The sequence below is a fragment of the Bombyx mori genome, chromosome 11 (genome assembly GCF_030269925.1).
Source record: "Bombyx mori chromosome 11, ASM3026992v2".
Lineage (NCBI taxonomy): Eukaryota > Metazoa > Arthropoda > Insecta > Lepidoptera > Bombycidae > Bombyx > Bombyx mori.
The window spans coordinates 7,472,124-7,490,296 of NC_085117.1; the positions used below are offsets into that span (position 1 = coordinate 7,472,124).

The following is an 18,173-nucleotide window of genomic DNA, read 5'->3' on the forward strand; positions in this document are numbered from 1 at the left end:
GGATAAGACATCCGGTGCATTCGTGTTGAGCCGCTCAACTTGAGCGATACACGGGGTGTTCGAATCCCATGCGGGTACCAATTTTTCTAATGAAATACGTACGCAACAAATGTTCACTATTGACTTCCACGGTGAAGGAATAATATCGTGTAATAAAAATCAAACCCGCAAATTTTAATATGCGTAATTGGTGGTAGGACCTCTAGTGAGTCCGCGCGGGTAGGTACCACCACCCTGCCTATTTCTGCAGTGAAGCAGTAATGCGTTTCGGTTTGAAGGGTGGGGCAGCCGTTGTAACTATACTTGAGACCTTAGAACTTATATCTCAAGGTGGGTGGCGCATTTACGTCGTAGATGCTTGGGCTCCAGTAACCGCTTAACACCAGGTGGGCTGTGAGCTCGTCCACTCATTTACGCAAATTTTTTTTTTAAATGTATTTTTAAGCCTTTCAAATTACGTCCACCATGCGTTAAAATATTTTCCGATTAAAATGGCTGCAAAATGTGAAATAACAGACAAACCACTGAACGACAATATATATATAGTTTATTTTCTACGATTTGGCGCCGGAGCCCCAATAACGCAGGTCGTGTTAATTAACCCTATTAAAACACCAGATATGAGTACGGAGAGCAGAGAGTTAGTTGATGATGAATCAAATTCACGAGGAAAGTCATACAATTCAAATCAGTGCGTGCCTTCTTAATAAAATTAGGCAAACTTATTAATCGCCTTGAACAAGAAGCACAACTACTCTTAATTACCGGATCCGTAGGTTCAGTAAGTTACCAAAGCGAACCGTGAATAATTTTGTGGGAAGGAAAATATTTGTGATAATGATATTTTTATAAAGGATTTCCAATTCGATTGTAAGCATATTTTTATACGTAAAAAGTATATAAATATTACTCTTTGGTAATGAGTAGCGTGACCATTTTATTTTCGTGTCAAAGCAGGACGCCTACGGTATTTTGTATCTATATATTAATACGTGAAGCAAAATCTTTGTATCCCTTTTTACGAAAATTGCGCGTACGGAGGAATATGAAATTTTCCACACTTATAGAGAATATGGAGAAGAAGTGCACAATGCTAATATTTTTTTTAAATAATGCATAAAAGATACATTATATCAATAAAGAAACATTACACACACTACATACCATGTATTTGACGCACACACGCATGCATACTATTTATTGTCAAACTTTTGTTCTTGACGTCTGTTGTACAATTGAGAATAGATTGAATATTGTTTGCCTTTGTTAAAATTTTTATAGTGTAGTCTAGGCGAAATTTGTGATTATAGAAGTATAAAATATAATCATTATAGTGTACAAACTTACAATTCCAATTAATTATAGTCGAATTTCGACTACTTCGGGACTCTAGTATAAATAAATACATATAGGATACGTGGGGGTAAGATGTAATATTTAAGTGCAAAATAAAAAATATGGTTTAAAAAATGACTTGAAATAATTTATTATGGAATCTTACCTTTACTGACAATTTAATTCTTGCCCTTGAAATAATATTTAGAAATAATTTCGCAACAAACAACTACTTTTCTACAGCAAAATTATGAGTTACTTTGGAATGTATTTTGCAATACAATAAGGATTTGGGATAAGTAAGTATTCGGTAAGTTTCTAATAAACACATGCAGAACAGATAAATGAAAGAGGGACATTTTTGTTCTCGTTGGGGACAGCGGGACGGACAGCCTGAAAGCGGGAAAATCCCGCCCAAAGCGGGACGTACGGTCACGATAGTAATGAGGTATTAGGACGCAGTCCTACGAGATGGTCGGACCAAATTCGATCTTGTCTGGACTTTAGGCAGCACGATGCCCTCCATGAAGCCAAGGCCCGCAGCAGATGCAAGCCAGTTGTACATAAGAGAATAATGCTGCGGGGGAATCACGACCCTCAGTTTTAAGAAATGCGACGCAAGGACGAGGAATGGATTATTGATACGCATTTGGGCATATTTTTGCTACCTTTGCCTACCTATTCGCTGGTAGCCTAAGGGGCTTTTCCAGCTACGCTCTGACGGGTAGGTCAGCTCATGGGCTCAACCTGAGAGCATTTCCTAGCACTAGCCCTAGCACGAGCAGTGCTTCGCAAGATCTACCACCGGATCGGAAACGCGACTGACTGAGAAGATCTGGCGAGAAACTTATTGGGCTGTCTATAGGACATAACGTTAAATGGGTTCACTAGTGCCAATGACCTTCAATCTCGATTATAATCGTGCCAGGGGGTACTACAGCTATACTTTGATGGGTCTAATTGTCTTCGTCAATTATATGGGCCCACAAAGTTCCCACTAGAATTTCCGTCAGCGTAAAAGTGGCCTAGCCCACAATTTTTCATAATCGTGCTTATATATTTGCAATTTCTTTAAAACATAACAAATTTTGATGCAAAAACAGGTTTCACACATAGATAACAGATGGCTTTGTAAAAATTATTTTTTCGCGAATTGTTTTTGGTTACGAAACCATGTAAAAGTAAATTCATACCTCATTATCTCCATACTAACTATGGTAAGCTTAGGTCACTTTTACGCTGACGGCCTCATTTAATATCTAGTTTTAATGACGTCAAAAGCGGTTAACAAAATTAATTACGGACAATACAAAAAATGATAATCTAATTAACGTTAAACACAATTTGAATATCGGACAACGCGAGCGTAATCAGACGGCACACACGATTATCGCGCGCGCCGTTATCGCCGGAGCCTATTTCGATAAATAATGTAATTGTAATGTTACTTATCATTGAAATGAATAAATCAAATCAGGCGATTGAGTGCCAGTAATTTCACGCGTATCATTCATGACTTAATGCAATTTAATAAACAACATTTATTGAATTATCATTTATTGTGTTTCGTGGTCTCCGCGACGTCTTTGTTTATCCTAGTTTTCGAGCGGTTCCACAAGTCTATAGAAATCGCCTGAGACCTTAATATTATAGGCTGTCCCGCTCTTCGGACCAGTAAGCGTTAATGCTACGCCGCAAAAATGGGATGCCTAGTTACGCGGAGTTCCAAAACGTTGTATACGACTCTAGTAGGTACTGTTTTTCGCCAAACGAACCTTTTAATCCTTTTTTGGAATTGACTAAGTTCAAACGAACCTCTTTGATTGCGTCATATGAGTAGAAGAGTTTGTAGCGCAACTCTTGTCATGCATCACCGAAGCCCGAGGACATCTGTACGTGAATACAACCGTCCAATCAAATCAAATTCAACTAACGCATAAAGTATTGGACGGAATCTCATCCAACTTTACAATCATATACAATAGAATAATTAAAATATAAATTAATTATAATTAACGGACGATAGGTGGTGTGTATGTGTGCGTGTGTGTGTGTGGTCTTAAGAAATCAATGTCTTTTTTTTTTGCGAACGATTTGCAAATAGTCATATCGGAACGTGACCGGGTTACGCTAGGTCAATGATACGGGCATAAATTAACGAATCTCGTTTCAATTGTTCAAATTTTCCACATATCCCTAGAGTAAATCAGCAAAGATCTCACGTCACTCATACAATAGCTTACAAATAGATAAATAGTGTCGTGTGTTTGATGTTTGCATGATGTTTGAGATTAGACACATTCAGAAATAGGTACTTATTACTTTTATACTAGAATGAAAATTACGTTAACATTATTAACGGACGCCAATAAAAAGAAAGCTCTCGATTTCATTGTTTTTTTTTTTGTCTTTACCGTTCCAGCTTTGAAACCGATTTTGATTCTTTTTTTTATTTATTTATTTATTTATTTATTTATTTAAGGATTACCGACAGGGTTTACAGTAAGACATAAAATAACATTGACATGTATAGAGCAATTGATAACTGCAACTCTAATTATAGGCAATCACAGCATGCATTACATTAATATATTAATAGAGATTTAATAATACTATTAATAATAATAAAAATTAAAAACAAAAGAAAGACAACAAGGGCAGTAATACCCGAGTACTCAGACCGAGGCTGAGGCTGAGGTTCAACAACAACTTTTTATAATTTTGTTCTTAAATATTGGAAGGGAATCGCCAAATATGTCAAGGTTTTCAACTTTTTAGACAATTGTATGAAGATTTGACCAGAGTAGTACATATTTGAGTTGTCCTTTAAAATGCATATTTAATTAATTGTCTTCGACTAAATTCATGATATTTTATTTTGTTGAAATAGGTTTTGTCTCATATATTTTTTTTTGTTAAGATCTTGTATCATTCGACACAGGAACCTACAAATTCGAAACTGCCTATCATTGTTAGCGTGTAGCGAAGCGGAGGGATGAATGTCGTCGTGGTACTACTAAATACCACTTCTGTTCTTGTTATTCAAAACACAAAATAACGAACTATTTTACTTTAGGTGGGTTAATATCATCTATAATATATTAATACGTGAAGCAAAAACTTTGTATCCCTTTTTACGTAAATTACGCGGACGGAGGAGTATGAAATTTTCCACACTTATACAGAATATAGAGAAGAAGTGCACAATGCTAATATTTTTTTAAAATAATACATTAAAGATACATTACATCAATAAATAAAACATTACACACACTACATACCATGTATTTGACGCACACACGCATGCATACTATTTATTGTCAAACTTTTGTTCTTGACGTTTGTGATCAAATTGAGAATAGATTAGATATTGTTTGTCTTCATTAACATTTTTTATAGTGTAGCCTTAGCGAAATTTGTGATTATAGAAGTATAAAATACAATCATAATAGAGTACAGACTTACAATTCCAATTAATTATAGTCGAATTTCGACTACTGCGGGACCTCTAGTCCATACTAATATTGTAAACGGTAAAGTGTGTTTGTTTGTGATTTCTTCATTTGTAAACGATACAATAGATTGACGTCGGATTTTAAAACGTTATAATCAAGAGAGTGACATAGGATACTGATAAACTACATTACACTTTCTTTGGTCATGTGGGCGAAGTTACGGGTAACAGCTAGTATACTCATATTCTTAATACCTTTGAGTATTCAAATGCGACTGATACGTTGGCCTATTGTCTGAACGTCATCAGGTGACCGTGAGCTCGTTCTGTTATACATAAAAAAATAATATTTAAAAGTCGATAAGATAACGGTGCGTGCGAAAGGCACGCATGCCACCGCTGGGCCACAATGCGACCAGAATAGCTATTGCCGAGTATATTACGTACGCACCGCAATTCTTGGCATAGACTGGTTCTTGTGAGACTGTAATCTGTAGATTTAAGTCGGTACATCCCCAGTTCGGTACTTACACGTTATACACGATAACGAACTTTTTAGTGAACATATAACTGGCGACCAATATTGTTTGCACGATATTCAATGACGCTGTAACATGAATAAATTTTAAAAAATCGAACGCCGAAAACTTAACAGAATTAAAGAACCATAGAAGGATTAAACTACTGTAATATATTAAGATATTAATGTTTGTTGGGCAAATAAACTTTCTTATACATAAGTTGTTGTGGTATCATTCGGTAGTATCCCGGAACACCAGCGGCATCGCCCGGGTGGTCTGGTAGAGCCGCCGTATCGCGGAGACCGACGTCGTTGGTCATCGACTATTGCCTCGACGACTCGTCCGTCGGGCGTCCTCGGGGTGCGGCGCGTGTCTGGTTGTAGTGTTGATCGCGGGAATCCTACTCTGAGCGGATTTTGACCCCGGACGGAGATCGGACGTCGGGTGTAAGAGTGCAGGGGAGTCCTTTAGTGGGTGGGGCCCTAAAATTCCTTGGGCCCGTGGTCTGCTCCCAACACCTTGCAGATCGTCAAGTCCCACATACCCCGCGCGCCCCCTAGGCGCGGGGAACTCGTAGGAGGTTCGGACCTCGGCCCGAAAAAAAAAAAGGCGCGCGGACCTCGTAGAAGGTTCGGCCCCGGCCCGAAAAAAAAAAAAAACATTCTGTATTTGCAAAAAAATCTAGGACAAAATTGTTAAGACGCGCAGTACGACGAACTGCAAATCTTATGGGAGATAAAAAGAAACACATCTATAAAATAACGATTAAAATAGAACCCACAATACTACTATTGCTTATGTTACAGAGTTTGGGTCTGGAATTTTTGATGAAGCGTTACACAATGCAATTGCAATCTTGACCCTAAATATCTCAAAGTAGGTAGCATTTATGCATTATTTATTTATGGTAGGATAAGTTCTTTTACCATACATGCCTGCAATGCTAAACAGAAATCAATTTAACTGAATTTTTAAAAAGCAATACATACATATAACCTTGAAAGAAATTTGTTTTACATACCTACATCATAAATTCTTCAAAAGCCACATATTTGTATAACCCTGGACTTTGTGTTGTTGGGGCATTTTTGTAGGTAAATGTTAATAATTTAAATAGGAATTTGATGTATGTGTATACTTAGAGGTATGAGTGTTTATAAAGCGTGTATAGAAGTATACTTTGAACTTACAGAATGTTTGTATTTCGTTTCAATTACGTGATAAATATTACTGTCACACATTACTTTTTTGTCTATTTAAAAATACTATTATGCAATTAATTTTGATATTTTGTTTTTAATAACTTCGTTGTTGTATTTGTATTATTTTCACTAGAATATTGGTATTTAAAGTCTAGAATTATTTTTGTCAAAGTTCACAAATATTCATAATGAAAATTCAACTACCAAGTAATGATAACCTACAGCTTATTGAACTTGTAGTGACACTATTAAAACAGAAAATTAAAAAAAAACTAGTAAAGGAAACTTTAACATTGTAAAGTGTTAAGGATATTAATTATATTATACAGCTGAATAAGGTCAACTGTGCTAACTCAAAAAAAGTTAAGCCTACCTTTAGTAAATACTTTAATATTCAAACAAGTAGTAGATCTGGTTATATATCACTAGTGATCTATAAAATGAATTCAAAGAAACAAAAAATATTCAAAAATGTGGAATTTAATTATTATTTTTTTTATTCTCATGTATTCAGGTTTTCCTATTAAAATGTTGATTCGAGGACTCTTTTAAATTAGTATTAATAAAGTCTGTGGTTAAATTTCTAGTGAAAAGAGACTTTTAATATAATGAAAATTAGGATGGTCAAAGACAGAAAAGTCTGTGGCATACATAATAGGTAGATAAGTACTATCGACTTCTTGGAGGTCGCAAAGCTGTTGCCTATAGACTACTACATACTTCTCTTTAAAATGGAAAATACTTACAGCGAAAATAGTGTTCTGCAATCCAAAAGGTATCGGCGTGAGTCTCGCGAAGAACACAATCTTAAAAGCTTGAGGTCCCGAGATAACCTTGAGCAGAGCTCTTGCGGTGTCATGCTTTAACAGTTTGTCAAGTGGAAGATACGCTCTTAACGCCTTCAACGTGAAATGAGCGACCGCCACGCCAAAATTAGCACTCACTAACACAGTTCCCATGCCCTTCAGCATCCCGAACAGATAGCCGCTCGTTATTATCAAAATTAAATAACCAACAGCCACCGGAAAACTCACGATCAGAAACAGACACATGAACAACAAAAAAATAATCCACGGATCTTGAGCGTCGACCCAATATAAAACAGTCTTTAGATATTCTTTAAAAAAGTACAACACCAAAACGAGACAAGTTAATAAAAGTATTGATATAACTATATTGAACAAGTAACTGTAAGTTGTTTTGTTGTTAATTTTAGACCATAAACTTTTCTTTCTAGTGACCGCAACAGGGTCGGGCTGGCATTCTTCGATGTCAACGATTTCCATTTTTGTGAAGTCAAAAATTCACAAACATTACTCTTTCAAGTCTTTTTACTTAGCGGTAAAGCCGCACGCGTCATGGCCTGTTCCAAGCCAATGTTTATTTCACGATCACGTATTATAGTCGAACAGAATCAAAAAACGAACCAGCGACATCAAATTCCGTTCAACGAATGAAAATAGACCAGAACAAACCTATATCAGGTAGGTAGGAAGATCTAGATTTATTTGATGACATTTGACATTTGATTTTTTGGTGAGATGTGTCTGATTGATCAGGCAAAGGAAAACAACCCATACCACTAAATTGCTTGAAAAATATGTAAAGTGAAATTTAATTTATTAAAATAATCTTTCAGTAAAACGGTAGGAAGTTATTGTTATTGCAAAAATTGAAAAGAATCAAAGAAGTCATACAACCAGTGAATTAATTTCACTTCTCTACTTTTTAAATTTACTGTTACTTCCTTTATTTTTTAGTCTGTTTAAGCAGACTAATTAAAAATAAAAATCAGCTATAGGGATGCGGAAGGACCAAAAAGCATCGATCTTGAAAACGCACTCAGAACACGTTCTACCAGTGATTACGGAACATGTAATTTTGCGGGTTTGATTTTTATTACTCTGCTATTCTGTCGTCGTGGAAATCAATGGTGAACATTTGGCTGAAACCTTTTTCATTGCAAAAATTGTTTCACCAAGTCTTAGATTGTTTTTATCGGGCTGGGTGCGGAAGGTCTTACGTGGTCTCCGCGCCAATCGGGTGCGCCGTGTATGTGGTATGTTTTTAGGACACTATCAACGAAACAACTCCTCTGCACTCTTGACCCAAGCGTCCGATCCCCTCCGAGGTCAGAGGATGAGTTATGGGGGTTATCGCGGTCAACACTTCAACCAGACAGCATAGCTCACCCCGAGGACACCCGGCCGACGGAGCCTTCGTGGTGAGTCGAAGGTTCTGAAACATCAGCCGTCTCGGTACGGCAGCCCGTCAGGTTGCCCAGACGGTGCCACTGGTGTCCCGGAATACCCCGCTGGACCAGAACCAGCCTGCCGGGTCGAGACGCGATACACCGCCAACCAATTATATTGTTACGCCGGTAAGAGTAACGCCATCTATCGCCGAATAGTCGACCGAATATAGAAGGATCTAGAATGCTCGAAAATTACAACGCCATCTATTGTCAGATAGCGGAAACCACTACTAGAGAAGTGTGGAATATTCTCGATAATTCTAGGGATGAGATATCGGCTATAAAAGCGTTGTAGGGATGGCACGCAGTCAGTTTACCGGAGTGATATGGGAGTGCTCATAATGAGTGCCCCCATGGGACTGAGCTGTCCACACTCCTCATTTCCCCTCACACTGTTGGGGTGCCCCCTATGGGGACCCATAGCACCACCCCCGTGGGTAGACCACTCCCCCGTCTGGGGAGTGTTCTTAAATCGGTCCCTCCCCGCTTCGGTCTTCCCCTTCTGGGGAGCCCAGAGCGGGTGAGTGCCTAAACTAGTGCCGCGGCTCCCCCTCTGGTTTGTAGAGGCGGGGCCGCGGTACGGGGCCGGTGGCGGGCTCCTCGTGCTTACAGTATTGTACATAATAGTAGTAGTTAGCTTAGTTTAGTTAGGTGACTCCTCCGCGGGCATCATGCCGTCACCAAAACAGCCCATCGTATTATATATATGTATATATTTTTGTCGATGCTATGCAGCCGTACACGCTGCGAACAGTCCTCCCCCTTTTTTAATGTCCCCCCAGCAGCATACCCACCCCTGCCCTGCATGGCAGGGAGCTTCTGCCCGGGTAGCGGGGTTCGCCCCGAAGCCCGTTCCGTGACCCCTTAAGGGGGTACGACGACCCCGATTGATTGACGCAGTCAGTCAGTCAGTAATCGGAACTACTCGAAGCGAAACAGCAAACGGATTACCTGAAGCGAAGCGGAAAAAGCGAATTGAGACTTTTAAAGTGTTTGTTGTGTGTTATTAGTGTTTTAAGTGTTGAATACAGTTTTTAAGTTGTACTTTTGTAGAATTTTATTTATCCCGAACCCCAGCGCGTAACAATATTTTAAAATGTTTGGTAGTTAAATTTTTATCCAAGAAGAATATGTCTATCTTTCCAACTAGCAAGACAAAAATCGATTTGTCTATGTATCGATATTTTCTTTTTAAGCGGCTATCAGCATCTTAAATTCACTGTCAGACTAATCAGAAACGGACTTTTTGGCGGGAACGCGAGGAGTGAAGTTGTGTGATTTGTTTTATTTTGTCTATTTAGTGTTTCTTCGGGTTTAAATGTGTAATAATGGTAGTTTATTAACTGTTTAATATCTGTGAAAGTGCACAAATGTGGGAAAATGAAACAAAGCCGCTGGATGTAACTTCTCAAGATCCTCCAAAAAGTCCACGGAAAAATTTTAGTAAATGACCACCATTTTACTGAGATTATATTTCATCCCATATCATCTCATTTCATATCATTTAATTTCATCCCAGTTGATTAATGTCTCAAATTAATCATCTTCATTTCATTTCACTCCATATAATCATTTTTCGTAAAAATATGAATATAAATTAAAATAAGACATGACTTAAAAGTCTCAGTTACCATGTCATAAAATCCCAAAAAAAAGACAGAAATTGACAGAATCAGTCAGTCAGTGTCAGTTGTTCGATTTGCAACGTGAAAAATTCGACAACTTTGCGTAGGTACTTCGTACACCGTGGAAACGTTTTATCTCACGGTAGTATTTATCTAAATCAGTGATGATTATTAGATATATTGCCTGTGTGGGGTGCATTTACTGACTAGAATATATAATTTTTAGTTAATAGTTGTTTTAAATCCATATAAAAAGGTTACAAGACGAAACATAACCATGCCGCCCAAAAAGCCCAGTGGAGCCAGTAAGAAAACAGAGCAAAAAAAGAAGGAGAAAGTTATTGAGGTAGATATTGAAACACCACTCATAGTTTACAATCATTTGTAGAAATTTGTCACATTTGAAATTTTAACATCAAGCCGTTTCAATTTAAGAAACAATTTTTAAAATCATACCTCATGTAGTAGATATATTTCTGAGCTTAATTAAAAAGTTGCCCTGACTACATAAATTCTAACATCTTTAACTGGATTTACTATTATTTAGTAAATTATGTATCATTGAAACCTACGCTATTCAACTAAGAACTTGCAGCATATTCACGAGTGTTGACAATCTGCTTCCCCTATAATGGTATAATGGTAGAAAAAATTAACAAACCATAATTGAAATAGGGAAATAGCATGGGAGGCAGCCAAGAGATAAACTATAACACATTGTTAGTTTGATGTGGTTGTTTGGTTTAACAATGTTTTTTTAAGAACTGCAGAATAGAGATAAATTAATATAATGCTATATATGATTTAATAGGTAATTGAAATTAAAAAATCTACTAGTGTGCTAGTAAAAAAAAATTGAATTAAAAAAATCCAGCTCAACAGCCTCAATTTGTTTCGTAGATGAAACTTGTCTTTATGTTTTTTGAAGTCAATGGTACCTAAATGATATATATTAGAAGGTGTGAAATGAATTCATAGAGGAAGGAGTCTTTTGTCATAATTCATGAATACCACATGAAATTAATGTTGACAAAAATTATAAGAGGTAATAAAAAAAAATTAATTAATAAATTAAAATTAATTAATAAAAAATAAATTATAATAGATAAGTGTATAATAATAATTGTTACAAAACAAATTCTTTAATTCAGGACAAAACATTTGGCTTGAAGAATAAGAAAGGTGCTAAACAGCAAAAGTTCATTCAACAAGTTGAAAAACAAGTGAAGAGCGGTGGAGTACATCCAGTCAAACCTGTTGAGGACAAGAAAAAGGAAAAAGAACAAAAACTCAAAGAGCAGAAGGAGTTGGCGGCACTGTTCAAACCTGTCCAAACTCAGAAAGTTGAGAAAGGTATGTTATGCTGTTGTTACATACATGGGACAAATAGAGGTCTCGATCACAAGATCGATGGAGTGTTAGCTCAACTATTCTGTAGTGTGAACATGCCTTCGTAGGTAGTTTGTCCAGCCTCAAACTCACAATGCACAAAAGACTCGACCACCTGTCTTGGTAAGGCCTCCGGGCCACCAGTAATCTCTCAAACATAAAAAAAGGATGGACCAAAACACTTATGAAGCCAGAAGCTAAATGTAATCGCTATCTGGGCCTGAAGGTGACAGTTTGATATTTTAACAGCAGAGGTCATTGTCAGGGTCAGCAGCCTCATTCTGTGAAATGGTGGCAGCTACATCATTGCCATTTTGTTATTGCTCTGATATATTTGCTGTTACTTTATTCGTTTTCAAGTTATTAAACAGGAAATGTTGGTCACCGTGGCCGAAACCAGTTTGGAACCATGATAATCATGATGATGATGATGTTATCTTAGTCAACCCTTAAGGTTTTTTTTTATCAACTATTAAAACGCCCAAGCATGGGATCTCAGTAGACGGTGACATGTTTATTTTCTCATTATTCATGCTTTGTTAAGTTCTGAATTTTGTTAGATTTGACATTGAACTCTTTATCTTTTCTACTTTCAGGTACTGATCCTAAGTCAGTTGTTTGTGCGTTCTTCAAACAAGGACAATGTGCGAAGGGTGATAGATGCAAGTTTTCTCATGATTTGACAATTGAAAGAAAGGTAAAATTAACTTATGTAATGTTGATATGAAATTAAGCAAAAAGAGTTTAAATGTGGCTAGCGATATAAAGGGTTGCAAGGATGTACTATGAATTAAAGAACAATGGCAGCTTTCTATACAACATTTTACCTGATATCTATTTGAGGCGTCTTGAAACAAAAAAATACTAAAACGATAGGAATAACATAGCTTAAGCTTAATCAGAAATTTTTTTGGTATTAGAAAGTCACAAAAAAAAGATATCAACGTGTTTATTTTATAATTTGAGGTTATCTATCAATAAATAGATGTCTCTGATTTTTGTAGGCACGGACTATAACAAATTGAAAAAATAGGTAAACGATATGTTTATATAACATTTTTAGTTTCATTTCATAGATGAACCAAGGATACACTTCTAATAGTACTCGAGTAGGTACCCTTAGCAATTGCAGAGCTACCTCGGTACATATACATATTATATAAGTAGTTTGTTCTTTCTTCTTTGTAAATGTGTAAAAATGTGTCAGAGATAGGTACTTTTAACATTTTGAACGAATTAGTCACATATTTGCGACAAACGAAGGCTTGCAAAGCTAATTTACTATAGTAGAATTATTTTGTCCGTGCAGTTTGGGTCATAAAAAATCGGAGCGGTGAAGCGAGTATTTCGCTCTCTCTTCCACTCACGAGCCTTATGGACGGGCATAGTCATGCGCATTATGTCAGTTGTCGTACTGTTAAAATCATTGTCATCTGCATTGCTGCCATTACTATTACATATTTAGTTATTTAATTAAGTACTAATTGTAACAAAGAATAATTAATATTATTATTTTCATTTTAAATACTTTATGAATATTATTCATTATCAAAAAATATTGCTTTTTTGTGCCAATAGTATAAATGCCATCCTTTACAAATGTATTAAACCGGAAGTACACAAAAATCGAATTAAAAGTTTATTAAATTAACATTTTTTCGTGGCTTTGCCACGTAAATCTAACATCGTATAAAAAATGAGCAAATAAAATGATGAAGTTTCGTTTATGTCTTAATCTAAGACACCTTTTAAAACATTCAGGTAAAAAATTGCCATTGTTCTTTGCGCAATGAAGCTAATATTATTTCAATTGAAATTTCAGGCAGAAAAACGTTCATTGTATGTGGACATGCGTGATGATGATGACAATATGGATAACTGGGATGAGGATAAGCTTAAAGAAGTGGTGGAAAAGAAACATGGTGAAGGCGATAAGCAGAGACCCACCACTGATATTGTAAGTTTTTTTTCAATTGCTGTTCTTTTGCACCTGGTCTTCTTTTGAGGGGTCCAGAAAACTACGGTCCAACATAAATTGGTTTTAATTGAAACTAGATATTCACTCATGGATTTGACTTTGACAATCGTAATTCTATTTGCCTGCTCATTAACAAATAATATTAATGTTAATTAAATGACTCATTTGATTAAGTTGTTAAGGTGACCTGATCCAAGGGGGTGGTAACTTCTTGGAGCTAATACATCTCATACCCATGTAAAGAATTCTCTTTAATATATACTTTTTTTTAAATTTCAGATCTGCAAACATTTCCTTGAGGCAGTTGAGAGATCAAAATATGGTTGGTTCTGGGAATGTCCGTCAGGTTTGAAGTGTATATACAGGCATGCCTTACCTGCTGGTTTTGTATTGAAGAGGGATAAGAAAAAAATGGAAGAAAAGAAGAACGAAATATCTCTTGTCGATTTAATAGAGAGGGAACGAGCAGCATTAGGACCTAATCAAACCAAAATCACCTTGGAAACGTTCTTGGCATGGAAGAAGAAGAAAATCAGAGAGAAACAGGTTTGTGTAATTTTTGCAAGGGTTCACACACACATACTAAAATAAAATGGGCAATAAAAAATTAATAAATAAAACCAGCTTATAATGGGCATCTAATTTTTGAATAATGACTGGAACCCCAAAGACATCGAAATGATGATAGTCTTTCAGTTCCACCTTGATTGACTTGGGGATGCAATAGATAGTATTCCTAACAGTCAGATAGAGCTTATGATTTCAATTTCCATTTTCCGTACACATTTGTGTGACAAACACTGTTTGCCTGCATCGGTTTTCATTATATAATGTATATTATTAAAGCTGTGTGTGTATGAATAATGTTAGGCTCTGGCTCCCAAAGTATAGGGGGATCCTAGTTGAGGCCAGATGATAGTGTATGAATTGCCCCGATTATTTATAGTTTACCTGGTTAAGATTATCATGAGGCAGTTTGGTTTTATGCAGTGTCATAGGTATATCATAGTTTCACGTTTTGCACTGTTTCCAGGAGGCAATGAACCAGGCTGAAGAGCAGCGTCGCAGCGACTACAAGGCGGGTCGCGCCGTCGGCCTGTCGGGACGGGAGATGTTCTCCTTCGACCCCACGCTGGCCGCCGACGAGGACGCCGAGGACGGAGACGAGGCCGTCGACCTCAGGACCTATGATGAGGAGGAGCTCGACAACACGCAGTACAGGGAGGTGCAGCTCGATCTCATCGGGATGGAGGCCTCCGAGGTGAGATAGCGACGGCTCGCCAGCTGCTTCCACTAATCTACTCAATCATGTATCAAATATGTGTATATCCGTATTTAAGATAGTTGAGTCGCCTCATTGCCATTGTTTATCTTCCTAACACGGAGACGAACAGACAGCCCCTCGCACGTTCTGGAAATGCAGTGACATGGATTTTGTGACAACTTCCGCACAATGAGACGTCTTTGCCATAGTAATGATTCATCATAAAAACCACGATAGTGCTTCTGTAGTGCATGACATTTCGGCAGCAGATCCTTACGTTGTTATGTATCATCTGCGTACGGTCGCAAGATACAGCGTCGGCAGCAGTGGGAGGCTCGGTATTTTTTATGTGACGAAAAGCCGTCAGATTTGGATTACTAATAACTGCGGGACTGATGTGAAGGGAGCTAAGGTCGATCCCAAACTTGATAGTTCAAGCTTGTATGTGTCTGTCGGTCTTTTAACTTACATGTGACATCATCATAACAGTACGCATGTGCGCGTGCCGGCTCGGGTTAGCTTTCCAATTATTGTAGTGAGGAAAATGACATCAATTAGGTGACATTGTGAGGAGTTGACGAAACAACTATACTAAGGTCTAAAGAGAGACAGTAAAAGTAATCTCCGATAGCCGCCATTAATTACTTTTGTTTTAATTTGACAATGGCTTTTTTCAGGTGGACGATTCCGGTACTAAAGCGACTGAAGATCGCTTGCAGCGCTTCGGAGATGAACTTTCACCTGTGGCAGCGGAAGCCGGCGCCGCGCCCATTAACGAGAACCTGTTCCTTGACGAGGACCTGGATGAAGAGCTGCAGAACCTTGACCTGGAAGACTAGGATACAGATCTACACGCCGTACTTTGACTTTACCGTCTTCCCGCTCATGAAAACTCTAAAGACTTTCATAAATAATATATGGAACTTAGAAAAATATATTCCATGTTCTATCTCGTTCTGTTATGTGCGTGTGACTGCCTCAGCGAGCGAGACGCATTACGACTCAGACCAATACAAGCGTTGAACTAGTAAGAGACGTGAATACATAAATATATAATTACTTTTAGAAGTCATATCAATTTTAATTTTTTTTTTATTACAGTTGAGTTCGGATCTTTGATAGAGGTTGTACTGTTATACATAATTCGTTGTCAAAATCGGTATTCAGAAGGATATTTTTTACCAAAAATTGAAATCACAATATACAGAGTTTCACGTATGTTCTCCCGGAGCGCCAAGACTAATATAATTGACTTTTATATTTTTATTTATAATGTAAATAATGTATTTTTGGATGAAGCAGATTGCACGGGCGCGGTAGAGGCACCCCCCCCCCCCCCAACCTCCCGCCACGTGAGCGAGCGACAAACATACGTAAAGTCAGAATACGCGCTAGAGATCCTCTAATGTTAATAGTAATTAATGTTTAAAGCGCTACGTGTAATTTGTGAGACGTTTAAAACCAGACTACGAGTTGATATTTTAAAATCTGCTTCACAAAAGTTAATTTATTCGAAGCGTCTACCGTTTCGCTACGTGATTTGAACTTACGATTAAATTCTTGAGGACTAGTGTGATGCGGTCAGGCTCTTTGTGAATGTCGTGGGTTTTTGGAGTTTTTCCCCGGGGACTTTAAAAAAATATCCTCGGCCCTACATTACGGACATCAACCGATACAAATGTGCGTCCTGGCGTGATCAGCTGCGCTGATGTGGCTCTGCACACGAGGAGTCCGGGGAGATCGATGTGCGTAGTGCGAGTTTTTTAACGTTCTCGATAGCGTAAAAGTTAACTCATATTAGTATGCAGTTGGAACAGCGCCCCTAGCGGCAAACGTAGCCAAACGTTACAAATGCATACAAATTTGAGTTAACTTTTACGCTATCGAGAACGTTAAAAAACTCACTAGGCACAAAGAGGACTCGATATAAATAAGAAAGAGATAAAACGGTTCGTCATACTACTGCTATCTGCACGTTTGTATGTCAAACCATTGAAACTTAGCATTTTATGAATGTGCCTAATATGTCAATAACATTGTCAGTGAAGGCGATTCTAAACTAATCATTCTCTTAATAATGAAATTACAGTTTCGAAGATAAATCGTTGTAAATGCTTGTCATTGCGTTTCGTGAATATAAAAAACTATTGATAGTAAAATATACAATACGGTGTCTGTACGTAGCAAAACAAGGTTTTTTTTTTATGTGTATACGCCGGTAACCGTAACGAAATGCACTTAAATTATTTTCATCATGATTTTCTCTTAAAAATAATGTGTTTAGTTTACATTTTTTATGTGATTAATAATAGATGAAAGAAATACCTACTAGATTTTATTTTGTAAATACAAAGTAAAGATGATTTTTCTCGTTGTTTTGATTTTAATTTATATAGCATTTTAAATTAACTAGCCTTGAGAGGTTATGCTGGCGTAACCCATCGCGTGAGCTCTCGGGGCTCAAACCGGAGGGGTTACTAGCACTGGCCCTAGCAAGAGCAGTGCTTCACAGAATCTACCACAGGATCGGAAACGCGACCCACTGAGAAGATCCAACGAGAAACTCAGTGGGCTGTGTCTGTGGGTTAATTTACTCGTCGAGTCCTTCTCGCCGGTGGACGAGGACGATGACCATTGCTTGAGGTACCTAAAAGCACCGTTAGTGGATCCGGAGGACCCGAAATGACGCGTTTAGTTACTGCGATTTAATTTTTTGGAGTAATTTGTAACTTATGTTTAATAAATAAATAAAAAAAAAAAAAGTGTGTGTGTCCGCTCCGACGCACGACTGGAGTTTACTGGATATAAAAAATTAAACGAAACAATACGAGAAATAGTTCTATATTACGACAACACGATACACTACAGATTATTAACAAATTAACGAGACACAAAACAAACGACTAACAAATATATGAAAATACAATAATGAGAGAAACGCGCGATCAGTACGAGGCTTTGTGGCGGACTGCCGGCGCAGCAGCCCGGCGTCACCTGCGATAACGCATTTCGTGTGACATGCGCAATCAGGCGCATAACGCATTTCGTGTGACATGCTAGTACGATTTTGGTCCCCATAATTTTCATACCCCGGGCCTATATATGTAAATCGATTCTAAAGGAGTAAACTCCAAAAATTCAAATGATTCAT

At 37.5% G+C, this 18,173-nt stretch overlaps 2 protein-coding genes across 6 annotated transcripts in view; one reads left to right on the forward strand and one right to left on the reverse strand.

Moving 5' to 3' along the window:
- LOC101744192 (transmembrane protein 64) overlaps window positions 1-7,991 on the reverse strand; it is a 45,372-nt gene extending 37,381 nt beyond the window's left edge. Inside the window, exon 1 of the mRNA XM_004931630.5 lies at window positions 7,259-7,991. Within this exon, the coding sequence (XP_004931687.2) occupies window positions 7,259-7,798 (540 nt within the window). The 5' untranslated portion in view covers window positions 7,799-7,991. The remainder of the gene's footprint in view (window positions 1-7,258) is intronic.
- Window positions 7,992-10,023: 2,032 nt separating this feature from the next.
- On the forward strand, window positions 10,024-17,396 carry LOC101744478 (zinc finger CCCH domain-containing protein 15 homolog). Of its 5 annotated transcripts, none has more exons than XM_062671076.1 (8): window positions 10,024-10,209; window positions 10,648-10,737; window positions 11,543-11,744; window positions 12,377-12,477; window positions 13,603-13,737; window positions 14,038-14,304; window positions 14,792-15,019; window positions 15,700-17,396. In XM_062671076.1, the coding sequence occupies exons 2-8, from the start codon at window positions 10,669-10,671 to the stop codon at window positions 15,859-15,861; spliced, it is 1,164 nt and encodes a 387-aa protein (XP_062527060.1). In that variant the 5' UTR covers window positions 10,024-10,209; window positions 10,648-10,668; the 3' UTR covers window positions 15,862-17,396. The 5 variants fall into 5 exon arrangements, with proteins under 5 accessions (XP_062527060.1, XP_062527056.1, XP_062527057.1 ...); XM_062671072.1 differs by lacking the exon at window positions 10,024-10,209 and adding an exon at window positions 10,420-10,533 and having other exon boundaries at window positions 10,618-10,737; XM_062671073.1 differs by lacking the exon at window positions 10,024-10,209 and adding an exon at window positions 10,426-10,533.
- Window positions 17,397-18,173: the final 777 nt, after the last annotated feature.

Coding starts and splice junctions, on each gene's coding strand:
- LOC101744478 (XM_062671076.1), top strand. CDS start 10,669: ATGCCGCCCAAAAAGCCCAGTGGAGCCAGTAAGAAAACAGAGCAAAAA. Junction 12,478..13,602: donor ATTTGACAATTGAAAGAAAG/GTAAAATTAACT, acceptor TTGAAATTTCAG/GCAGAAAAACGTTCATTGTA. Junction 13,738..14,037: donor AGAGACCCACCACTGATATT/GTAAGTTTTTTT, acceptor TTTAAATTTCAG/ATCTGCAAACATTTCCTTGA.